Raw genomic sequence first — 21,741 nt, forward strand, 5'->3', positions numbered from 1 at the left:
GACATTCTTACTCTTATCTTGTTCTTGATCTTAGGGTAAAAGCATTCAGCTTTTACTGTTAAATATGATATTAGCTGTGGAATTTTCATAGATGTCCTTTATCAAGTTGAAGAAGTCCTTTTTTTTTTTTTTTTTTTTTGCCACACTGTGCAGTATGTGAAATTTCCCCAGCCAGGGCTCGAGCCATGCCCCTTGCAGCGGAAGCACATAGTCTCAATCACTGGGTCACCAGGGAAGTCAGAGGAAGTTCCCTTTTATTCCTTATTTGTTGAATTTTTTTTTTTTAAATTAAGAAAGGACATTGGATTTTGTTAGATTCTTTTCCCATGTATATTGAGATGATTATATGGGTTTTGTCTTCCATTCTATTGCTATGATATGTTACACTAAATGATTTTCAGATGTTAAACCACCCTTGCATTCCTGGAGTAAATCTTGCCTTTTCATGTGTTGGTGGACTTGGTTTGCTGGTATTTTGAGGATTTTTGTGTTGATTTTCAATAAGAAATATTAGTCTGTAGTTTTTTTGGTTTTGTGTTTTCAGTGATACTGGCGTGGTTTTGGCATCAGGGTGATCTTGGCATGATGGAATGAATTGGAAAGTGTTTACTCTTCCTATAGTCTTTGGATGTTTGTGAACAATTGATGTTAATTATTCTTTAAATGATTGGTAAAATTCACCAATCTGGTTCACATCTTTTTGTGTGTATGATGGGGAGTTTTTAATTTACTAATTCACTCTTCTTTATTTGTCTTAGATCTATTCAGATTTTTCTATTTCCTCTTGAGTCAGTTTCAGTCATTTGTGTCTTTTTAAGTTTTTGTCTTTTATATCTAACTTACTAAATTTGTTAACATACAGTTATTCATAGTGTCATTTTCTTATTTTCAAACAGAATTAATCAGCCCTGCCATGCCTGTTTCACAGGGTTGGTTTGAGAATCGGGTTAAGCAGTACGTATGGAAGTGCCTTGAAGACCATATGACTGTGAGGTAGTGTATTTGTGTAAATTTTTAGTTCCAGGGCACCACTGTCCACAGTTTATGCAACTTAACATTTCTACTACATTCCCCCTTTGTGAGTTGCATTTCATGGGTAAGATTGTCGACCTTGTTACCAAAGGAATATAAGCTAAGGTTGGGGTGGAGGGGAATTACAGTGGTTAGGGGCCAGTCTACCTGCTTCTTGAGGGGTAGCAGAACATAGCTTGTACACTTTCAGGGTTGGAGGGCATCAGTGCCGCATTAGGAACTCAGCTCCTGCCCAGCCCCGAGAACTGCTGTTTCTTGTCCTCCCTGAGGACAAGTGTTCAGCTTGGTTCAGCCCCAGATGTCCTCCTTTTTCCTGTAACCTGTATCTTAGAGGCACTGCATTCATTCACCTCACCTTCTCCCAGCTTACTGCTCTGTCAGCAATAAAAGTTCTTTTATAATACAACCTAGCGACTTCCTGGAGGTCCAGTAAAGACTGTGCTTTCACTGTGGAGGGTTCGGGTTCAATCCCCAGTCGGGATTGAACTAAGAATCCTATATACTCGGGATTGAACTAAAAATTCTATAAATTGCACAGCCAATAATATAAAAATAAAAAAAATAAAATACAACTTAGTTGGTTTTCAAAAATGAAGAATTACTGTAGTCTGGAAAGTTCTCTTGCTAAATATGGAGGCAGATTCATAGGGGAAATAACCCACTTAGAAAGGGAAGGCAAGTCCAGAGGTGGAGCAGTGGTGATATCTTCTCTGCAGGAACAGGGGAGGTGGCCAGCACGTGAGAAGGTCGTAGGAACTTCCTTAAGCTCAATCCCTGACTGTCCTCTGAAGGGGCTTGGAGCGTGGCTCTTGTCTCCTTGACGGGATTATAAGCCCCACGTACTTATTCTGTGGTTACTTCATGCCAGGCGCAGCATCATAGGTTCACAGGGCCTGTGGTTGGCTGGGTAGATGATTATCTTAGACATTATTTTATGATTTGATTTTAAGGCTTCAGGTCCTGATGCAGCTAAGGGTTTGAGTTAATTAGGGAGTGCTGACACTGAACATCTGGTTTGGATCTTTATGTAGGATTTCTTAGTGCTGTGACTCAAATCAGCTTGGCTCACAGTCAGTAATACAATTGTCAAACTTCTCTGTCATCGCCAGACCCTCCACGTTTGTATTATTTCTGTGTATATCCCCTTTGGTCCCGAATCACAGAGACCCACCCTGCAGGCTAGAGTTCAGAAATCCAGGCCCCAGGGCCTTGGTAACCAGGGGTCCTGTTCTCGCAGCTGTCAGATTGAGCTTTGCCAGTTATGAGACACGTTGCAACCCGGAGGGTTGTGTGAAGCTGTGGGATCACCTCCCCTGCAGTGAGGGAGGAATAGTCCCACCTTTTTGTTTTCGTTGTGGCTGTTCCACGTGGCATCTTAGTTCCCCGACCGGGGATTGAACCCAGGCCCAGGGCAGTGAAAGCACCAGAGTCCTAACCACTGGATTACCAAGGAAGCCCCCAGTCCTACCTGTTTGAATGTCTAGCCCCGCTTGGTCACGTGGTTCCGTCCCTGACTTGTGAACACTTAGAAGCATGACATGGATGGTTTGTTCTAGACACGGACAGCCCCCTGCTTCCATCCTGACTCAGGTGCCCACCCACTTCATAGATGTAGCCCTGTAGAGCGATATACTTGACGGTGTCCTATTGTAGTGTTGAGCCTCCACCTCAAAACCTCTCTTCTTGGGCTTGTGGCCCTATTAGGGTTTTCTAAGAGTCATCCCAGGAGTGAAGAGAAATTGAGTGATTGAAGACAGCTGTAGAATTAATTCGCAGGCTGCGTAGCATGGTTGAGCCGTGACCCGCCTGTACCCTCGACCCAGCTGCACGCCTCTTCTCTCTCCTGCTCCCTCGCTCTTGGTTCTAACCTTTCTGAGCTGTGGTCCCCTCACCTGTAAGATGGGGTTAAGGAGCACCTCTTTAGGGTTGTTGTGAATGTGAAATTAAGTGCTGGAACTCGCAGCACAGTTAAAATAGTAGTGTTAACTATGAAGACTTTTGTCAGGAGGGAGATCCTTCAAAAACAGCCCTTGACAATAATACATCCCACCCTTCTGTCTTGGGAAGAGAAGGCGGAGTGGGACTTGGAACAAGAGTTCTGTGTTGAGATGAAGACAGGAGAAAGGGTAGAAGGGGATTAGGTTTGAGAAAGAAGAGATTTTTGTGCTTAAGAAGGATTCTGGGCCTCGAAATGGGAGGATTGGCTTAATATTAGTCATTTGTTTATATATCTGAAACACTGGGGGATAATTTAGTGCTTATCTAAGGTTTGTTGCCTGAAAATAGTTACACAATAAACAGTTTGTGGATAAGTCATTCTGAAAGTGAAGCCAAGGTTCCGGTCCCAGTGTTGTCTAGAAACCGGTTTCTTTAATAAGATATAGCCAGCATCTTTCCATGTCATTAACTACTTCAAACACAATTTTTAATGTTGCACCACAATATGTTGTTTTGTTTTAATCATTGACCTGGAATCAGACAGCTAGTAGCGATAAAGGTAAACGGGGCCGTGGGGAGACTTTTCCTCTCTTCTTTTTCCTGTGGGATGCAGGGGTGGTTATCACTGCTGGACGTTTTACAGCGTCTGCCTGGTTTCCCTTGTGAAGTTCCTCAGCCTTGGGTAATTGTGAATCAAGCTGCTTTTTCCATCACATGGAGACAGAACCTTCATCTTGCTACTAGATAAGACTATATTTCTCTACTGCCCGTGGTCAACCTGTCGGTTATTAGTATATGTAAATATGTGAATAAATGTAAGTAGCACTTGTAGTTGAGAGGGGTTTTCTTTTTGACAGCAAATATGTGGTGTCTTTTCAAACACCAATTCCCTGAGGGGTGGACCCACTGACTGGGTGTCCTTCAGTCCAGTCCTGGTCTGGCACTAATGCCGAGTTGGCATCGACGCCGGAGATTTCAGCGCTCAGTCCCCCAAGGCTGCCCTCACCTGAGTTGTCAGGTGCATCCCAGGTCCCCAGGCTGCCCACACTTCCTTCTGCTTGGCTGCAGCTCGGAGGGGGCTCCCACAACCCCCTCTCAGCTCCTAGAATTCTCTACAGGGACTCAAAAAAAAAAAAAATTCAGGAAGATACGCTTACTGGTTTACTGTAAAGGGTGCGATTGTAAACAGGCGAGTGGCAGAGATGCAGGGGCCAGGTGGGGGGCAGGCACCTCGCCAGCACCTCTGTGGGTTCACCAGCCTGGGGGCCCTGTGACTCTCACTGTCTAAGGCTTCTTATAACCTGATCAGTCGTCACCTCTCGAAAGTTCCCACCTTCTCATCACAAGTTTGGTCTTTCCGGTGACGGGCCCCATCTGGACACCCTCTGGGGCCTCCATCCTGAGACACCTCATTAAACTCAGGTGTGATCAAAAGGGGCTTGTTATCAGTCGCATGACACTCCAGTCACCCAGGAAAGTTCCGAGGGTTTTAGGAGCTCTGTGCCAGGAACGTTGGACAAAGGCCATTCTTATTATACTACATCTTCTAGTATGAAGATACGTATAGAAAAATGTTCATCACAGTAGTGATTAGAACGACAAAGGAATTTGGAGACCCTCAAAAATTGCCTGACATGGGACTTCCCTGGTGGTCCAGTGGTTAAGACTCTGCTCCCAATTCAGGGGGCCTAGGTTCAATCCCTGGTCAGGGAACTAGATCCCACATCTAAGAGGTCACATGCCTCAACTGAGACCCAGCAGAGCCAAATAAATAATAAGTAAATGAATGAATGTTAAAAAAAAAAGCAAAATTACCTGCCATGTAGTGTGACTTCAGTGTTGCTGTCATTAGTTGAACAAATGAGTGTGTATTTTAGGATGGAGGGTGGGGAAGGGGCGGGGAGAAGCGCCGGGTGCTGCTGAGTGTGGAGGGAGGAACAGGAGAGAGGAAGCAGGGCAGGCGCCCTCTCTCGCGCTGAGAGCCTTTGCAGACAGCTGCGCTGGGTGCATCTGTTTGCGCCTCGGGCCTGCCTTCCATCTGTCCGGCCGTCGGGCACTCCCGCCCCGCGTACTCCGCCGTCGCACAGCTGGCTCACCTCCGGCTCCGTCCCGCAGCCTGTGCTGTTCCGTTTCTGCCTGAAACCGCCTGCCGTTTGCTTGCCAATTTTACACTTGCTGATATAGCCAGACTGTGATTATCCTTCCCGCTTCAGTTCTTGGAGAAATGTTTTGTCTGATTGCATCGTGCACCAGCACTGTGTTTAAATTGCTTCTCGTCCTTCTGTGACAGGCTGTGTCTGGAGGTCGTTTTCTGAAACCAGGTTTAGAAAGCCGTCAAGCGCATCCAGGCACCGGCGGGGGTGAGATCATAGGGATCCTGGCTTCTGTTCCTCAGCGTTGTGCTGGGGGTGGGAGGCAGACGGTGCTTGGAAAGGGAGGGAACTTGTCTTGAACTCTCCGGAAATATGTATTATTGTATGTAGCTGTGGAAAATTATCTTAAGTCCTATTAATTGTAGACACAAAGTAGAAAATAACAGATAAATAAGAGAGAAAAAAAAAATAAGCCATTGTCCCAATTTAAGGGATGAACTATTTAAAAACACATCCTTCGAAAGTTTTTTCTAGATATTATTTTTTTAATCTTATGAAAAGTGTAGGCATGTAATAATAGAAGAGTATAATGCATCTCCATGTACTTATCACCCCATTACAACAGTCAACATTTTACCATGCTTGCTTCTTTTTTTTGAAGGATTTATAAGATGAGACATTTTCTCTAAATATTTAAGTGTGTATCTCTAAACATAAAGATGTTTTTCCTGTTAACCATAAGACTGTTATCATATCAGTAAAGTTAACGTAATTAATATCATCTAACCCAGGCCATGTTCAATCAGGCTTCCCCAGTTCTCCTTAGAATGTCTTTAACATTGGATCCAAACTAAGTCACATATTGCATTTGGTAGAATTAATGTCTTTTTGGGCTGTGTTAGTATATTGACTTGTTTCCTCCATTCCCACACCATCTCTGTGTGTTCCCCTTAACTTCCCTTGTGATTACATGAGTCTTATTTGTAAAATCCCCTGTCCCGGAGCAAACCCACTAGTCCGTGCCTGACTCGCCCCTCCTCTTCTCCACCGTGTTGCCTTGCTCTGACCAGTCCTGCTGGAGGCAGTCTATCTCCTTATGTCCAGCCATGACCCCAGTGTCCCCTGCTCGTCTGGTGTGCACGCCTGTCTTCCTGGGGCCTCAGACACGGGGCTGCTGCGGGGCCAGTGCAGGCCCTGGGTCCCTGCAGGCTGGCAGCGTGGCGGCCCCTGAGGGCAGGCTCCTTGCTGCTGCTGCTGCTGCTAAGTCTCTTCAGTTGTGTCTGACTCTGTGTGACCCCAGAGACGGCAGGCCACCAGGCTCCCCCATCCCTGGGATTCTCCAGGCAAGAACACTGGAGTGGGTTGCCATTTCCTTCTCCAATGCATGAAAGTGAATAGTGAAAGTGAAGTCGCTCGGTCGTGTCCAATTCCCAGCGACCCCATGGACTGCAGCCTACCAGGCTCCTCCGTCCATGGGATTTTCCAGGCAAGAACACTGGAGTGGGCTGCCATTGCCTTCTCCGAGGGCAGGCTCCTTGGGTACTGGCAGATAGTGGAGATGAGGGGCTCCTTTAAGCAGAGCGTGGGGAAGGGCTCTGCGGACTTAGGCCAGGTTTTGGCTGCCTCCTGCCCTTACTCTGCCCTCCAATTCCAAACCACTCTCCAGAGAAGAAAAGTATTCACCCAGGTCTGTTCCTCGGAGGCCTGACTTCCCATGGGGTGGTCTGTCCCAGCGCCCCTTCCTTGCACACCAGTGCCCTGCCGGGACTACCCCCACCAGCTCTCACCACACGTTCGGTGCCCCTTCGGGCCTGGCCACCCACCCGTCATTCCCATCTTAATGTCAACATATGCAGAGCCAGTGACTCAGTCCTATTTAAACAGACTATTGAAATCTGTGTTTTGGTGAGTGTTCCCTCTCAGACGTTCATTCCACACTTAAAACTGCTTAAAACGGCACTCGCAGCATTCCCTTGGAATGTTCTGGGAGGTGGTGAGCTTTGTTCTTTGATGTTAGGATATTTTCCCCAGTAGCTAAAGGTCCTTTAAACCTTGGTGTGGTGATGGCAGGGTGGATGGGGGGTGGGGAGGCAGTTGAAGTTGTAACTCTCAAGTAAAGAGAGGAGCCCTTCGAGGTGCTCTAAACATGCTGCTGAAATACAAGCTTCTGCTCCATGGCTTCTGAGGCTAGGCTTTGGAGAAGGCTATGGATTTTCTTCCCTGGAGAAGGCTCTGATGTAATTTTTCACTGAGTTTCTGGGGCTTCATGGACCCTCAACATTTATCTGAGACTCTTTCTTCCTAAATTATTGCACAGACATTCATTTTCATGTATTGGTTCAGAGATTTTGTTTTAGCCTCAGAGTCAGACCTTGCATCCTAGACTTGGATGTGAGATGCTGGTTAAATTTTGAGGTTAGAAGGAGGCCGGAGTGTGTGTTGACACAGGAGGCCTGTTCAAATTTTGGTGGACTTATCACTTTACATGTCCAGTATTTGTTTTGATTTTTGGCCCTGCTGCAAAGCATGCCGGATCTTAGTTCCCTAACCAGGGATGGAACCCGGGCCCCCTGCAGTGGAAGTGCAGAGTCTTAACCAGTAGACCACCAGGGGAGTCCCACATGTCCAATACTTAAAAACCCATAAAAGAGAGGACTTCCCTGGTGGTCCAGTGATTAAGATGTCACCTTCCAGTGCTGGGGGTGCAGGTTCCATTCCTGGTCAGGGAACTAAGATCTGACATGCCTCAGGACCAAAAATACTAAAACAGAAGCAGTCCTATAATCAATTCAATACCTTAAAAGTGGTCCACACACAAAAAAGAAAAAGCCATAAACGAGACCTCTTTTAGCTGAAGCAGAAGTTCAGTTCAGTTCAGTCGCTCAGTCGTGAAGCAGTAGTAGTGATGGGCAAATCTAAAAGGAGCTTGCTGACAGCGTTTCACCTGAAAGTTAAAATCTGAGGTGGAAGAGTCAAGCATATTTGAGAAAAATGCCAAATCTGCAGTGTTAACATACAATGTTTTCTGAGTGGTTGCGGTTCACTTCCTATTAAATGAGGTTATCCATGTGGAAGCAGCCAGCTGAGCAGGTTCTCAGTATATGCTAGCTGAATACATTTCTGAGTTTCAAAAATATTTTCTGTGCATGGCATTTCCCCCTCTGTTGAGGTTTTCAAGGTTTTTCATACACTTGTATTTGAACCCAGTATATTTTCAACATGCTGCAACTGCTGCTTAGTCGCTTCAGTCGTGTCCGACTCTTTGCAGTCCTATGGATTGCAGCCTGCAAAGCCGGGATTTTCCAGGCAAAAATACTGGATGGGTTGCCATGCCCCTCTTCTAGGGGATCTTCCCAACCCAGGGATCGAACCTGTGTCTGCTGCATTGCAGGCAGATCTTTACCACTGAGCCACAAGGGAAGCCCATATTTTCATCGTACCAGAGTGCAAAGCAGAAAGTCAAGCTGTTACCTCAGCCTTTTGAATCTTGGCATTCTGTGCCTTTTCTTTTAAAAGTATTATAAAGGCGGGGGGTGGGGGTGGGGGTGGGAGGGAAGATCCCTTTTTACAAGAGACTAGCCTACATCCTGAATAAGCATAAAAGGCATCTGTGTTAGAGCACCCATTAAATCAGCATCACACATTTTAGATCTTGGGGAGGGTGCTTGTTGAAAGGAAGAGTTTGATTAACAGAACAGACGTGGCAGAAGTGGAAATGTCGGTCTATTTTTGGATTTCCTCAGTGTTTGCTTTGAAATCATCCACCGATCTCATCTCTGTCTGTTCACCATGCCGCCAGGCAGTGCCGTGCTTGTCAGAGTCATCCAAACGCATGAGACTCATTCCAGGGAGAGAGCTTTTCAGCGCCCCTGGGAGGAAGGTTCTGAGGAGAGAAGGATTTGTGTAAAAATGGAAGGATGAATAGAGGTTAGTTATATAACGGGCTCTGAGATGAAAGCCAGGACCGAAGACCGAGGTTAGAACTCATGCTAACCAGTGGGAGACCTACCCGGAGCCTGAGGACACCTTGGCTGTTTTACTTCTTCCAGTTACTAGTGGTGCGGTGCTTGCCCTTTAGGTCCTGTTTTAGGGCAGCCTCAGGTAGGCAGGGTCAGCTGGCACTGGGACGCTTGCTGACGGAGAACGTAAAGGCAAATAAAACCTTACTCAGATGTATCACTTCAAGTTAGGTGAGAAGCTTGGATTTTGCTTTTACATTTTCACAGACTCCCCACACTGGCTTAAATCAGTGAGCTGCCCTCCCCCTCCCCCCTACCCCCTGCCCCGCGGTGCTCTGTCCTGGTGACTGACGATGCTGGACCAGGCTGGGGCCTGCAGGGAGTACACTTTGGATGGGCAGGTTTGCCCACTTGGCACCTGCCTAGAGTTGGACAAGAAATGCTGGGGTGGCAGTCTTCTGCTCAGACTGGGGGGCTGAATTCAGGTGAGGGGTGTTGTCTGCCTTCCCCTCCCCCTTGCCAGGTGGCATGCTCTAGGATGCAGCAGCCCTCCAGGTGTCCCCAGGTTGCAGAGGCTTATCCATCCTCATCCCTCATCCGTCATGGCCGGTAGACATGGGGAAGGGTGGGGTCTGGAGGAGTGGAGGCAAGTGGAGGGGGGTGGGAAGTGGGAAGGCCCCTGCCTTTGCTAATAGGGGAGACTAGGGCAGAAGTACAAAGCTAGGAGAGACTCAGAAGGTGACTCCAGAGGTCTTCCCTCCATCTTTGGGAGGTGTGGGATTGATGGTGAAGAAATCAGGAAATGAAGACCAAATGTTGCCAGAAGGGACAGGGCCGCTGGGCTAGAGACACTGTCCTCTCCTGTCTCAGCCTCACCCTTCCCCTCAACTGATCTCCAGCCTGTGGGGGAAGAACACAGAGGACAGGACTCCCATGAGAGAGACCAACCGTAAATGTTTAGAATGTCTCAATGGCAAGGAGAGATTGGGAGAGAAGTTACATAACAAAAGAGTTTTTCTTTGATTGTCCTCAGGTCCCAATGTCGTATGGAAAAGTGGAGCTTCTGTGTTCCTATCTGCCGGGTTAAATCATTGTCCAGATTTTCTCAGACTTGGTCCCATCGTCCCCTCATCCTCTTTTTCTTCTGTTCTATTACTTCAGTTATTTTTAAAACAAATTCCAGATAGCATGTCACAGATGTTTCAGTAAGCATCTTAAAGATGTGTGGACGTGTTCCTATGTAGCTGACATCGTATTGTTATTAATAAAGATACAGATATCATTATTAATAGCATTGCTTTTAATTTACAAAAGATACACTTCAAGTTTTTATTTAATCTTTTTTGGGTTTATCTTCTTTTGAGAGAAAAAGATAATCAGCTTCTATCTAAAAATTTAGAATAAAATATGCTAAGGCTCAAAGATGAAAGTGTGTAGAAGGGAGATACCTTTCAGTTGTGTAGCATCCAGTGTGACTTTGAAGGTAATGACATGAACGTCATCACTTGAGTTATGTCCTGTATTCGTTGCAGCTTAGATCTCTCTATGCTCACTTACTCACTTCCTACTCAGCTTCTCTGCTTCAGGGTCCCAGACAGCTCTCAGTGTCCAGGGGCCGACCTCGAGCCCCTGTCCAACAGCCCCAAGCTCCTTGGCTGGTACCCCCGAGTCTCACTGAGTAGTAGCAGCATCCCGTTTCACGAGCTGAAAACGTACATGCCGTCTTTGATGCCTCCTCCTCCTTCAGCTCTACATCCAGCGCCTTACAACCTTCTCCGTCTCACCTCATTTTCTCAGTTGCTCTGCACGTCTCTTCCCTTCCATTAGCACCGCCCTAATCAAAGCCCCAGAATAACACACTAGTGGTTCTGTTTGTTCCTTTTCTGACCTCCTTCCAACCCTTCCCTGCATTTCAGCTAGAGCTGTTGAGAACATAAATCTGATTTATAAGTAAATCTGCTTAAACACTCTCTGTGGCTCATGTAAAATAAGTAGTCACTTTCTGTACTTTGAGATAATAAAGGTTTTATTTTTTTCAACAGACTGATGCTAGGGTATGAGCAGGCATGCCCAAACCCAGCCTGGCTTCTAACCAAGACTGTCACATGTAGATTTTTGCAGCCCCGGGTTTTTGATGGCATGTTTTCACTGTTACTTGTCTACCTACCTCCCATCAGCACAGAGAAACAATAACACCCTCATCACAGCTCAAATATGTAGAAAAAGAATAGAGAATCTATATGCTCGCAAGATAAATTGTCAGTACACTTTAAAATGTTTTTGTTAAAATTCTGTGTGTAAGGCAGTTGAGTTTTAAAATTTTTTATTTTGCAAGATTTCAAGCATATACGATAGAGGAAACAGTACAATGAAAACTCCAATTTACCCAGCCCTGGATTCAACAGTTACCAAGATTTTGCCACATTGGCTTTGTCTTTTAAAAGAAAATCCTTTTGAAGTATGTTCAATCCTAGATACCACGCATTGAGAGCTTTATTAAAAATTCCAGCACTGGGGACTTCCCTGGTGGTCCAGTGGCGAAGACTCTGCACTCCCAGTGCAGGGGTCCCAGGTTCAATCCCTGGTCAAGGAACTAGATCCCACTTGCTGCAACTAAGAGTTTGCATGTCACAACTAAGACCCGATTTAGCCAATAAAAGTAAATTTTTTTTTTTAAATTCCAGCATTCAGTTCAGTTCAGTTCAGTTCAGTCGCTCAGTCATGTCTGCCTCTTTGCGACCCCGTGAACTGCAGCACGCCAGGCCTCCCTGTCCATCACCAACTCCTGGAGTTCACTCAGACTCACATCCATCGAGTCAGTGATGCCATCCAGCCATCTCATCCTCTGTCGTCCCCTTCTCCTCCTGCCCCCAATCCCTCCCAGCATCAGAGTCTTTTCCAATGAGTCAACTCTTCACATGAGGTGGCCAAAGTACTGGAGTTTCAGCTTTAGCATAAGTCCTTCCAATGAACACCCAGGACTGATCTCCTTTAGGATGGACTGGTTGAATCTCCTTGCAGTCCAGGGGACTCTCAAGAGTCTTCTCCAACACCACAGTTCAAAAGCATCAATTCTTTGGTGCTCAGCCTTCTTCACAGTCCAACTCTCACATCCATACATGACCACAGGAAAAACCATAGCCTTGACCAGCATTAATAACAGTTAAATATATCTTTAAGAACAAGACATATTGAACATTAGTAGAATATCTGAAGTATCTGTGCAGAAAAGTTTGTAAATGTACTGCCCAGTTGCAGCCATAAAGGAATCATGTAAAAAGATGTGTGAGTGCTTTCAAAACCTCTCCCAGTGATACTCAGCTCTTTGATCCTGGATTATGATTAGGAAGTATGACTAGATGGTCATTTCTGAGTTTTTGTTAAATCATGAGATACTATGATAATAACCAGTTTACTCAGTTTTTGCTGCTATTCTATTGTCACTTCAGATACCTAAGTCAGGAAAGCACTATCTTAATTTGTGCTTTTAAGAAATACCCTCATTTACACAACTTGTTGGTAGCAGTGTTTCTCCTTCAGTTCAGTTCAGTTGCTCAGCCATGTCCTATTCTTTGTGACCCCATGAATTGCAGCACGCCAGGTTTCCCTGTCCATCACCAACTCCCGGAGTTTACCCAAACTCATGTCCATCTAGTTGGTGATGCCATCCAGCCATCTCAACCTCTGTTGTCCCCTTCTCCTCCTGCCCCCAATCCCTCCCAGCATCAGGGTCTTTTCCAGTGAGTCAACTCTTCACATGATGTGGCCAAAGTATTGGAGTTTCAGCTTCAGCATCATTCCTTCCAAAGAAATCCCAGGGCTGATCTCCTTTAGGATGGACTGACCCCAATTAAAAAGGATCTTTCATTTTCACAAATGATTTGAGAGAATTCCTGGCCAGCTGAGAGACAAAGCTTCTAAAGAAGTAAAACTTATTGGTTTTATGATTTGTGTCTTAGTAAAATAAGGAGTGTTTGTTCCTGAAACCACTTTGCTATCTCTGCTTTTTCTAATTAGCTTTTTTATTTGCTTCTTTTGGTTTTTACATGTACAGAGAAGTTATTCTGAGCAGACCATGATGAGTGTTTCATTTAATTTTAAAACAGTCCAGTTATTTAAATTCTATCCTGGGGAAGAAGGAATTCTTATTTTTAACTTCCAGAGATTAAAATCCATTTGCTGCATAAAATCCAGACCCTGAACCTCTCAGGCAGTGCCTGGGAACCATGTCTGTGCCAGATGAGATCCCTGTTTGTGAGCTGTCAGGGTCCAAAGCTTCTTCCAAGCCAGTTGTTTAAACCTGTGGAATTTCAGCATCATTTTAATATGCTTTGCAGAGGGCCCATGATCTACTTCACCTTTTCTTAAATAGCTCTGTTTGGTATAATTGTTATTTGTATAACTTTTTTTTTTTTCTTTGGCCGAAGTGCATAGCATGGGGTATCTTTAGTTCCAGGGACTGAACCATGTGCCCTGCTGTGGAAGTGTATAGTCTTAGCCACCAAACGCCAAGGAAGTCCTAGTAAATTATTATCATCATGACTTGGGTAATACACAGGCACCCTTTAGAGCGTAGCACCAGTCTCCCCTTTGAGGCCTCACCACCATCCATACAGAACCTTAGGGATGCTTGTAAAAGCAAAATGGGGAGAGCCTGCCATCTGTCTGTGTGGCTTCAGCTAGTAGAGAAGATTCACTAATGCCGGAAAGGTCATTTGTTGACCCACAGCTTTTGTGTTTTGTTTCAGACTCACAAGAAGAGGAGGAAGAGCTGGTGGCTGAAGTGGTTGGAAGCTGTTCATCTGCGGCTGCTTCTCGACCCTCAGAGCAGGAGGCAGCGCCGCCCGCTGGCGGGTCTCGCCCAGTCAAGGATTTCAGAGAAGAGCCCGAACATGACGCGAGCAAGATCTCCGTCGTGAGGCCGTTTTCCATAGAATCCAGGAACTGCGGGGACGTCCCCGTGGCGCCCGGCACAGCCGCGCTCCTCGGCCCGGCCGCGGGCGTGCAAGACAACGAGGCCATGACCGCGGGCGCTGCCTTGGAAGCCGACCCCGGGGCGGGCAGCCCTCGTCCAGAGCCCGGGGCCGGCCGGAGCCGCTTGCGGAAGCCACGGCCCGTGCCCCTGCGGAAGAAGGCGCTGGGCAGCGAGCTCTCGGAAGCAGCCCCTGCCCCGGAGGATATGCGTCCTGTCGGGGAGGATGGGAAGGCCGGGAGCCAGAAATGTGCCCCTGAGATGATGGAAACACCAGGCGGAGATGCCCACGACTCGGGGGCCGAGTGGCCGGAGGATGCGAGGAGCCCCCCACTGCAATGCGAATTCGATTTCGCCGAAGACACGGAGACCGTGGAGTCCAGGAGAGCCCTCCCGAGGAAGCCTGGCCGGAAACCGGGCAGCAGAGTCATGCCGCAGGTTCATGGCGCCAAGGCGCCACCGGAGCCGGGCCCCGGGGCGAGCCCCACCCTGCGGCCCCGCGGCGGCCCCCTGGCGCGGCAGCACTCGCCCCCGCTCTCCGCCCAGGGCTCCTACCGCTTTGACCCGGACCTCTTTGACGAGTCCTCGGATCCCTTTAAACCCAGTATGACTTTCGCCAGCGGTGACTTTGATTCTCCCGCCGGTAATCAAGTTAATGAAATCTTAGAATCACCCAAGAAGGCCAAGTCACGTTTAATAACGTGAGTGGGGCCGGGCGTGGGCGTTGTGTTCTGTGTCCTCTCTGAGAGTCTGGCCACTGCTTTTGGTTTGCGGGGAGGCCCCCCGGGGCAGACACACAGCTTGTAGCCTCTGACGTAGCCTTCACTGTTGTGCCTGACTCTGCTGTGGAATCAGAGATGCCAGAGGTCTCCTTTTTAGATGTCTGCCTTGCTTCCGAATCCTCAGCTTATTCTGCTGAGTTCTTTCCCCCCTAACCTTGGATACGTTTTTTCCTGCTTTTAAAAAGAAAAAAAAAAAAAAAAAAAAAGAATATCATGAGCTAGGCAGGTAGAGATCTGATGGTTTTCAGAAATCCTGTCTGAGCTGCGGGGTGTCATAGACAGAACTCAAGAATCAGTGCCAGCCACCCTCTGCAGATTCTCTGGATGAAACAAAGCTCCCAGGCCTGCAGGTTGCCCGTGTAGTGTCAGTAACGTGGGGGAAGGGGCGTATAGAAGTCTTTTCACTTGAACAGAAAGCTGTGATTCCTATTGAAAACAAACCTACCACTCAGAGTTACTGTGAATTCTTATGTCTCCTGGTCAAACTTCTGGCTCTTATCAGTAAGGAAGTGAGTTTCCAAAAAGAATCAAGAATCTTTTAACCAGTTGCCTGAATCTGACTCACATCTTCAGCAGCCTCAGAATATCCCCACCAGGTCTGAAGGGAATGAAAGGTCATCTGTCATTCTTGCTCTGTTCTTTCATTGTTAAGTGGCTGCTGAGCCAGACGGGCAGTTACATAGTTGCCAAAAAATATTACTAATCAGGTGTCCTCGGTGCTCTTCTGTGGCTCAGGTTAGTTACCTGTATCTGGTCACCTGTGGCCTGGGGGATGCGATGGCCAGGTCTTTGCCTAGGTGCTTTCTAATATGGGGTCCTCTAAATATCAGTGACCCTACCTCTCAGGGTTGATAAGGGCTCATTGGGAGCCTCTCTTTCAGTTGCTTATTGAAGGTGTGTAGCCCGTGCATTCATGTGGCATAAAACTAAATCCAAAGGGAGGAAGGTTTATCCTACATCTTATTTTCGGTAGCAAGAAGTACCTACCCTCTCCCAGCCATACTTCCCTCACTTGCTAGCGTTTTCCTCCCAATCTGTTTTTGATGAATGAACTTCTTGGTCTAAAATACCTTATGTATTAAAAAAAAAACTCTTATGCAACCAAGACTCTTGTCTCCTTCTTTCCACAGGAGAAAGATGCTCGACCTGTTGTGTAACTCTGGGGTTTTATTTAGCAAATTCCATTATTGTAGAAAAGAGTGGAAGTAAAGAGGTAGAAGTAGGTAGCACCTAGCAGGGTTTGAAGTTCTGATAACAGGGTCTTTGTGTGACTTCTTAAAAGATGATACGGCTGACATCTCAGGTTCTTCTCCTGTAATATAGAGACATCCAGTATAAAGACAGTTTAATGCGTGCTAAAGTTTCTTTACTAATCTTTTTTTTTTCTAACTTAAAAAAATTTTTTTTATTTCCAATAATATTTAAATCTTGGCCAAGTCTATCAAAATCTTACTGACTTTGCAGATAGAAGAAGACAAACATCATATGATATCACTTAGTATGTGAAATCTGAAAAAATGATACAAATGAATTTATTTACAAAACAGGTGTAGACCGACAGACATAGAAAACAATCTTCCACAGAGGAAAGGTAGGGGGACAGGGATAAATTAGAAGTTTGGGATTAACAGATACATACTCCTATATATAAAACAAACAGCAAAGACCTAATGTATAGCACAGGGAAATAAAGTCACTGTTGTATAATAAAAATGAAATAAAAAATAAAACAGATCATCCTATGATTGGGATTTTGTCAGGCAAATAAGATAAATTAGGTAAAGTCACTTTGAGTTTCTTAGTGATAGACACTGACAGGTTTAAGGAGATATATTTTCAATTATATTTTTATTCATGCATTGATTGTCTTTAATCTGGATGACTAGACATTTAAGAGTAAACATGCTCAGCAGTAATGTTATTTTTTTAACATTTACAACTATTTGATAGTTTACTTTTCATCCTTAAATTTGACTGTGTGGCATTTCTGAGTGTTTCCACCACTCTCTTCCTCCTGAGAGTCATTCACTCACTAGTGGTCATATTGACGAATCTGACATTTATAATTTCTGTCTCATCTCATAGAACTTTGCAGCCTTTACGTCTGCCAGACTAGAGATAAATATTCCAGGCTTTACATGATTTTTTTCTTCATCTGTCTGTCTCTTTCCCGTCTCTAATTTTGTTGGTGCATCAGGACTACTGAACAAGTGAAATTTCTCTGTTTTCTGTTGTAAGTACTCCTGCTGTTTCTGGCTCCCCCGGGATCCTTGGCAGTTCCTCCCCCACCCTTCCTGGACCATCTCCTCCACAGCATGTTGGCTTCCCTTTCTGAGTTGAATCTTCTGATGACTTTTCGCATTTCATTTGCCACTTCATGAGTCAGCTTAGCCTTGCCATCTGTACTCAAAGGCTTGGAGACAGGCCCTCCCACCTTAGGTGCGAGAGCTTGCGTCCCTGGCTTGGCACGCCCCGTGTGGCGCTGTGATGCTGTGTGCTGGCTTGGCCGCCTGGTCATCCCCGCGGTGGTTTGAGGAGCTGCTGTGCTGTTTAGTGTCAGGAACAGTTGACTTTTTTGATAGGATAAGGCTGCCGCCTTGGAGCACAGGGGATACATTTTCCTGAGTCAGCTCAGCTTGAGTTTGATAGCAGGGTGACACTCAGGCATTAGGAAAGAAAATCAGGCACTGACGAGGTGGAGGGTCCATATTCTGGTACCATGTATGCTGGTCTTTGTTTTTGTCCCACGAGACGAGAAGAACTTGCAATTTGGTGATGGGGGGCGGGGTCAGAGTGGTGGTATTGGAAGTTTTAGGTTCATTAAGACAGAACGAAATCTGGACTAGTCTTCAGATCACAAATCACATGCAAGTTTAAACATAGCAGGCGGTGTGAGTGTCCCCAGTTCTGGCCATGATGTTCATTTTCTATCTTACTACTGAATAGGAGTGGTAACAGATTGCTCAGATATTTTTATCTTCATATTTTCTGTTACCCACGGCCCTCTGTGAGCACACAGGTCTGGAGCTGTCTTACCAGACTTCTGTGGCTTTTAGCACAATAAAGAATTTTTAAAGAATGTGGTCCGGCGTGGTAATTTTTCTGGTGACTGTCAAAGCCAGGTGAGCGCGGATCACGTGACCCGCCGTCTCCAGGTGCTGGGGCTGCTCTTGGGAATGCTGTTGCAGTTAAAAACCATAGGGGCCCGAGAGTCGGTGTTTAGCATCCCGCAGAAACAAGCGAGGGGATCACTGAATTACAGTTTTCGCTTGCCCTGTCTCTCGGGAGAGGATTCAGAGGCGGGAAGGTGTTCCCGTCTCTGATGTGTGGCGGTGTGACTCGTGTGGGGCTGTGCGCTTTGGCTGGTTTCTGCACACACCGCTATCTGCTCCATCTCACGGCTTGGGAGCTTGTCTGTGTGATGCCAAACCAGCCTGGCGTTCTGTTTGTTTTTCCCCAGGAGTGGCTGTAAGGTGAAGAAATATGAAGCCCAGTCTCTTGCTTTGGATGGGTGTTCTCAGGTAAGTCTGTCCCTTTCATCAGCTTATCTCTTAGACCAGTGTTCCCCATGAGGGTGGTGGCTAACGAAGATTTTTCCAGTGGGATCTGAGTACTCCGCTTTAAGGAAGCCAGTTCCCAGTCCCTTGACTTCCTAAGTGGATCTGAGAAAGGGCCCTATAAGACAAAGGAACCCTGTTCCTTCACAGTTACTTTGTTCCCACTTTTTTGGGGGAAAAGTTCCTTCTCACCCATTCTCTGTCTTATTGCTGTACAGTTGGATATGGAACCTCTGAGCACCAAAGAGGGACTTGAAATGTTGGGGTAAGTTTTAAGGTGATTGACTGCAATGACTGGATAATATATTTTTAAAAGTCAGATGGTTTTCCAGTTCATTGCTTTCCACCAAATGGGAGAACCTGAATTGTCAGCTGATAGATGATTAAAAATAACTTTTGACACAGTGATATATGTCACTTATATCTCCATCAAAAAGAAAATTATTGATGATAGAATTTTTTGGTACATAACTTGGAAAGGGGTTCAAAGAATTGAGATGGTTCTGTTATCAAACTTTCTTCTGTTTCACTTATTTATTTTAGTAAGGCTTCCGGCTTCTAATTGATTATAAAAATGGAAAACAGGAATAAAATTGATGCTGACCTTTGTTTCATTCTAGCAGTAAATATTTATCCTTGACTATATGAATTAATTGGGAAACACAAATAAAACCCCCCCAAACCCAGACCCATTTGATTGCAGTGAGGTGCTTTTTTTTCCTTTTTAAAATTTTATTTCAGTATAACCATTACAGAAATATATTCATTGATTAATAAAATGCATTTTAAGTTCAACTTACACAGGACCAAAAACTTGGTACATAGTTTAAGATTAAAGAAAAAGAGATTTGCAATTTGATTTTTCATCTATTACAAATGTATGAACTATCCACTTTCAAATGCTGCTAAAGAGCAGGCAAAAAGAACCATGAAAAATTTACCTTTCGTTTGTTTGCCTTTGTTTTTAAACTTTTTATTTTATATTAGGTTAAGCCAGTTGACAGTGTTGTGATAGTTTCAGGTAGACAGCAAAGGGACTCAGCCATCCATATTACATGTATCCATTCTTCCCCAAACTCCCCTCCCATCCATGCTGCCACATAACAATGAGCAGAGTTCCCTGTGCTATATAGTAGGATAATTTGAAAATTATCCACATGAAAAATTTACCGTGGACTTATTTCAGAAAAATAACACATATTACTTTGTAAAATTACTTTTAAAATTGGTGCAACAAAATGTTATAATTTCCATTTTTTAAAAATTTACTTTTGTGTTTGACTGTATTTACCAAACACTAATATTTTTAGAATAAATTGTGCATTTGTAAATGAAATAACTCTCCAGAAGAAAAAAAATGTTGACACTTAAAGACAGGCTTGTAGAAAAAAATTTTTTTAAATAAATATAATAGCAGAACTTTCAAAGACTTTCAGGCATGCAAATACATTTCTTTGGGATAAGTTCTTAATGGAAGTAGAGAGGAAATACAAATTTAGAGAGGAAAAGGAATGATGTAAATTTCTGACCATTAAGAGCATATTTATGTTCAATTTTAAATAGATGATAAAGTATCGGATCACTAGAGTAACTAAATTGAATTAATAAGCAAATCAATATTTAAAATAGAACAAAAATTTTTTCCTTTATTTTGTATTTGTATGAGAGGATAGATGTTCTCTGAACTTACTGTAATAATTTCATGATGTGTGTAAGGTCATTATGCTGTACATCTTCAAGTTATATAGTACTGTATGTCAGTTATATCTGACTAAAACTGGAAGGAAAGATAAATAAGCAAATAATATATAGCAGATATTATATCCTTTGGGACTGTTTAAACTCATACTTAAAGGTTTTAGATATCACCTGGAAATACAATGGATTACATAAAATTTCCCAAGAAATTTAGTAACTATTGGAGCAAAAAATATGAAAACCACTGCCTTGGGCCACTTAAACTTCTTATAATTGAGGCTAGAAAAACCTAATTTTTCAAACCCTGAAGTTGAATCACAGAGGGTAAGCCCTAGAAAATACACCTTCCATGGTTCAGAGGCTGCAGCTTCTTCCTTGGTTGGTACCAGGTCCGTGGAGAGCATCTTGTAGAATGGTGGCTGCTTCGCCGTTCCTGACACGTTAGTTTCCCTCCTAAATGTAGCATCGCCTCTGTTGCCTTTCCCAGGATGAAGGAGCAGTGATCTCCCAGATCTCAGACATTTCTAACAGGGACGGTCATGCTACTGATGAGGAGAAGCTGGCGTCCACGTCATCGGTTCAGAAACCCACTGGGGCCGAGGGGAAAGGTGAGCCAGAGGACGACCTGGAGTACTTTGAATGTTCCAATGTTCCCGTGTCTGCCATAAATCATGCGTTTTCATCCTCAGAAGCAGGTACGGAAGCAAATCTTCATCTTTCTTACGTACATAAGCATAAAAATGCCTGGAAGCCTAGGGCAAGGAGGCAGCTTAGAGCGATTGGAGAACCGGGCCCCCTGAAGGATAGGTTAGACTGCTGGTCTGTGCTTTGCTTCTTTGCCTGGAGAGGAGACACCAAGGGGCATCTGTGGAATGCCAGGCAACATGTGGATAAGTGTGACAGAGTGTGCGGAGACGCCCGTGTGTGAGACTGCTTGATTTCTTTAAATTATTTCAGTCTGGCCACAGCTTCCAGTGTAGTGGTTTGCAACCATGTTGTGATTTTTGAGTTCCTTGTTTCATGTATAGACAGTAGTAACTAACAGATATAGTTACTTCCACATGTAGGCACAGGTTAGAGGGCTTTATGCATAGTAACTCATGTCTCCTCACTAGATAGTGTTCTTTTAAAAAATTGCAGTTGATTTACAATGCTGTGTTGCCTCCAGATACACAACAAAGTGACTCAATTATATATATATGTAATATATATGTGTGTGTATATTTATTTTTCAGATTCTTTTCCAATATAGGTTATTACAAGACATTGAATATAGTTCCCTGTGCCATATAGTAGGTCCTTATTGTTTTTCTGTTTTATATCAGGCAGCACAGGTAGTTCCCTGTGCTGAAGCTTCTTGCTGTTTTCCACTTTAGAACATTCTAGATTCGAGGCCCTTTGCCAGGTCCCAGATTGTATCTGTGGCCTTAACCTTGATTTGTAAAGTGCTTGGCACCATGTTCCTGACTTCATTAACCATTATTGGAAACTTAGTATCTTCAGCAACGTAATTTAATGTGGGGCTTTTATACTCAGATTTTAAAAGATCATGATCTATCAAATCAGAGAAGCAGGTGGAAATCTGTACTTTGCAAGAGTTATCTCCCCAGCCACCCCCACCCCCACCCCTATCCAGGTCTCAGTTTCCCGTCTGTAAAATAAGCACTCCAAGGACTGTTCCAGATTTCTTCCCAGGCCTCTTTCTGCTTT

At 44.8% G+C, this 21,741-nt stretch overlaps 1 protein-coding gene across 15 annotated transcripts in view; it reads left to right on the top strand.

Moving 5' to 3' along the window:
• The window catches only part of TACC1 (transforming acidic coiled-coil containing protein 1), a 130,525-nt gene that overhangs the window by 80,405 nt on the left and 28,379 nt on the right, over positions 1-21,741 (top strand). For 5 of the 15 annotated variants that reach the window (XM_086380359.1, XM_086380357.1, XM_086380358.1 and 2 more), the window contains 3 exons: positions 13,771-14,695; positions 18,237-18,297; positions 20,519-20,726. In XM_086380359.1, coding sequence (XP_086236485.1) covers positions 13,771-14,695; positions 18,237-18,297; positions 20,519-20,726 — 1,194 coding nt within the window. Of the gene's footprint in view, positions 1-13,770; positions 14,696-16,973; positions 17,010-18,236; positions 18,298-20,518; positions 20,727-21,741 lie in introns of all 15 variants that reach the window. The other 10 variants (XM_086380363.1, XM_086380361.1, XM_086380362.1 and 7 more) reach the window with 4 other exon arrangements.

Source organism: Bos grunniens, chromosome 27 (genome assembly GCF_055505025.1).
Source record: "Bos grunniens cultivar Pamir isolate PY7600 chromosome 27, Bosgru_T2T1.0, whole genome shotgun sequence".
NCBI lineage: Eukaryota > Metazoa > Chordata > Mammalia > Artiodactyla > Bovidae > Bos > Bos grunniens.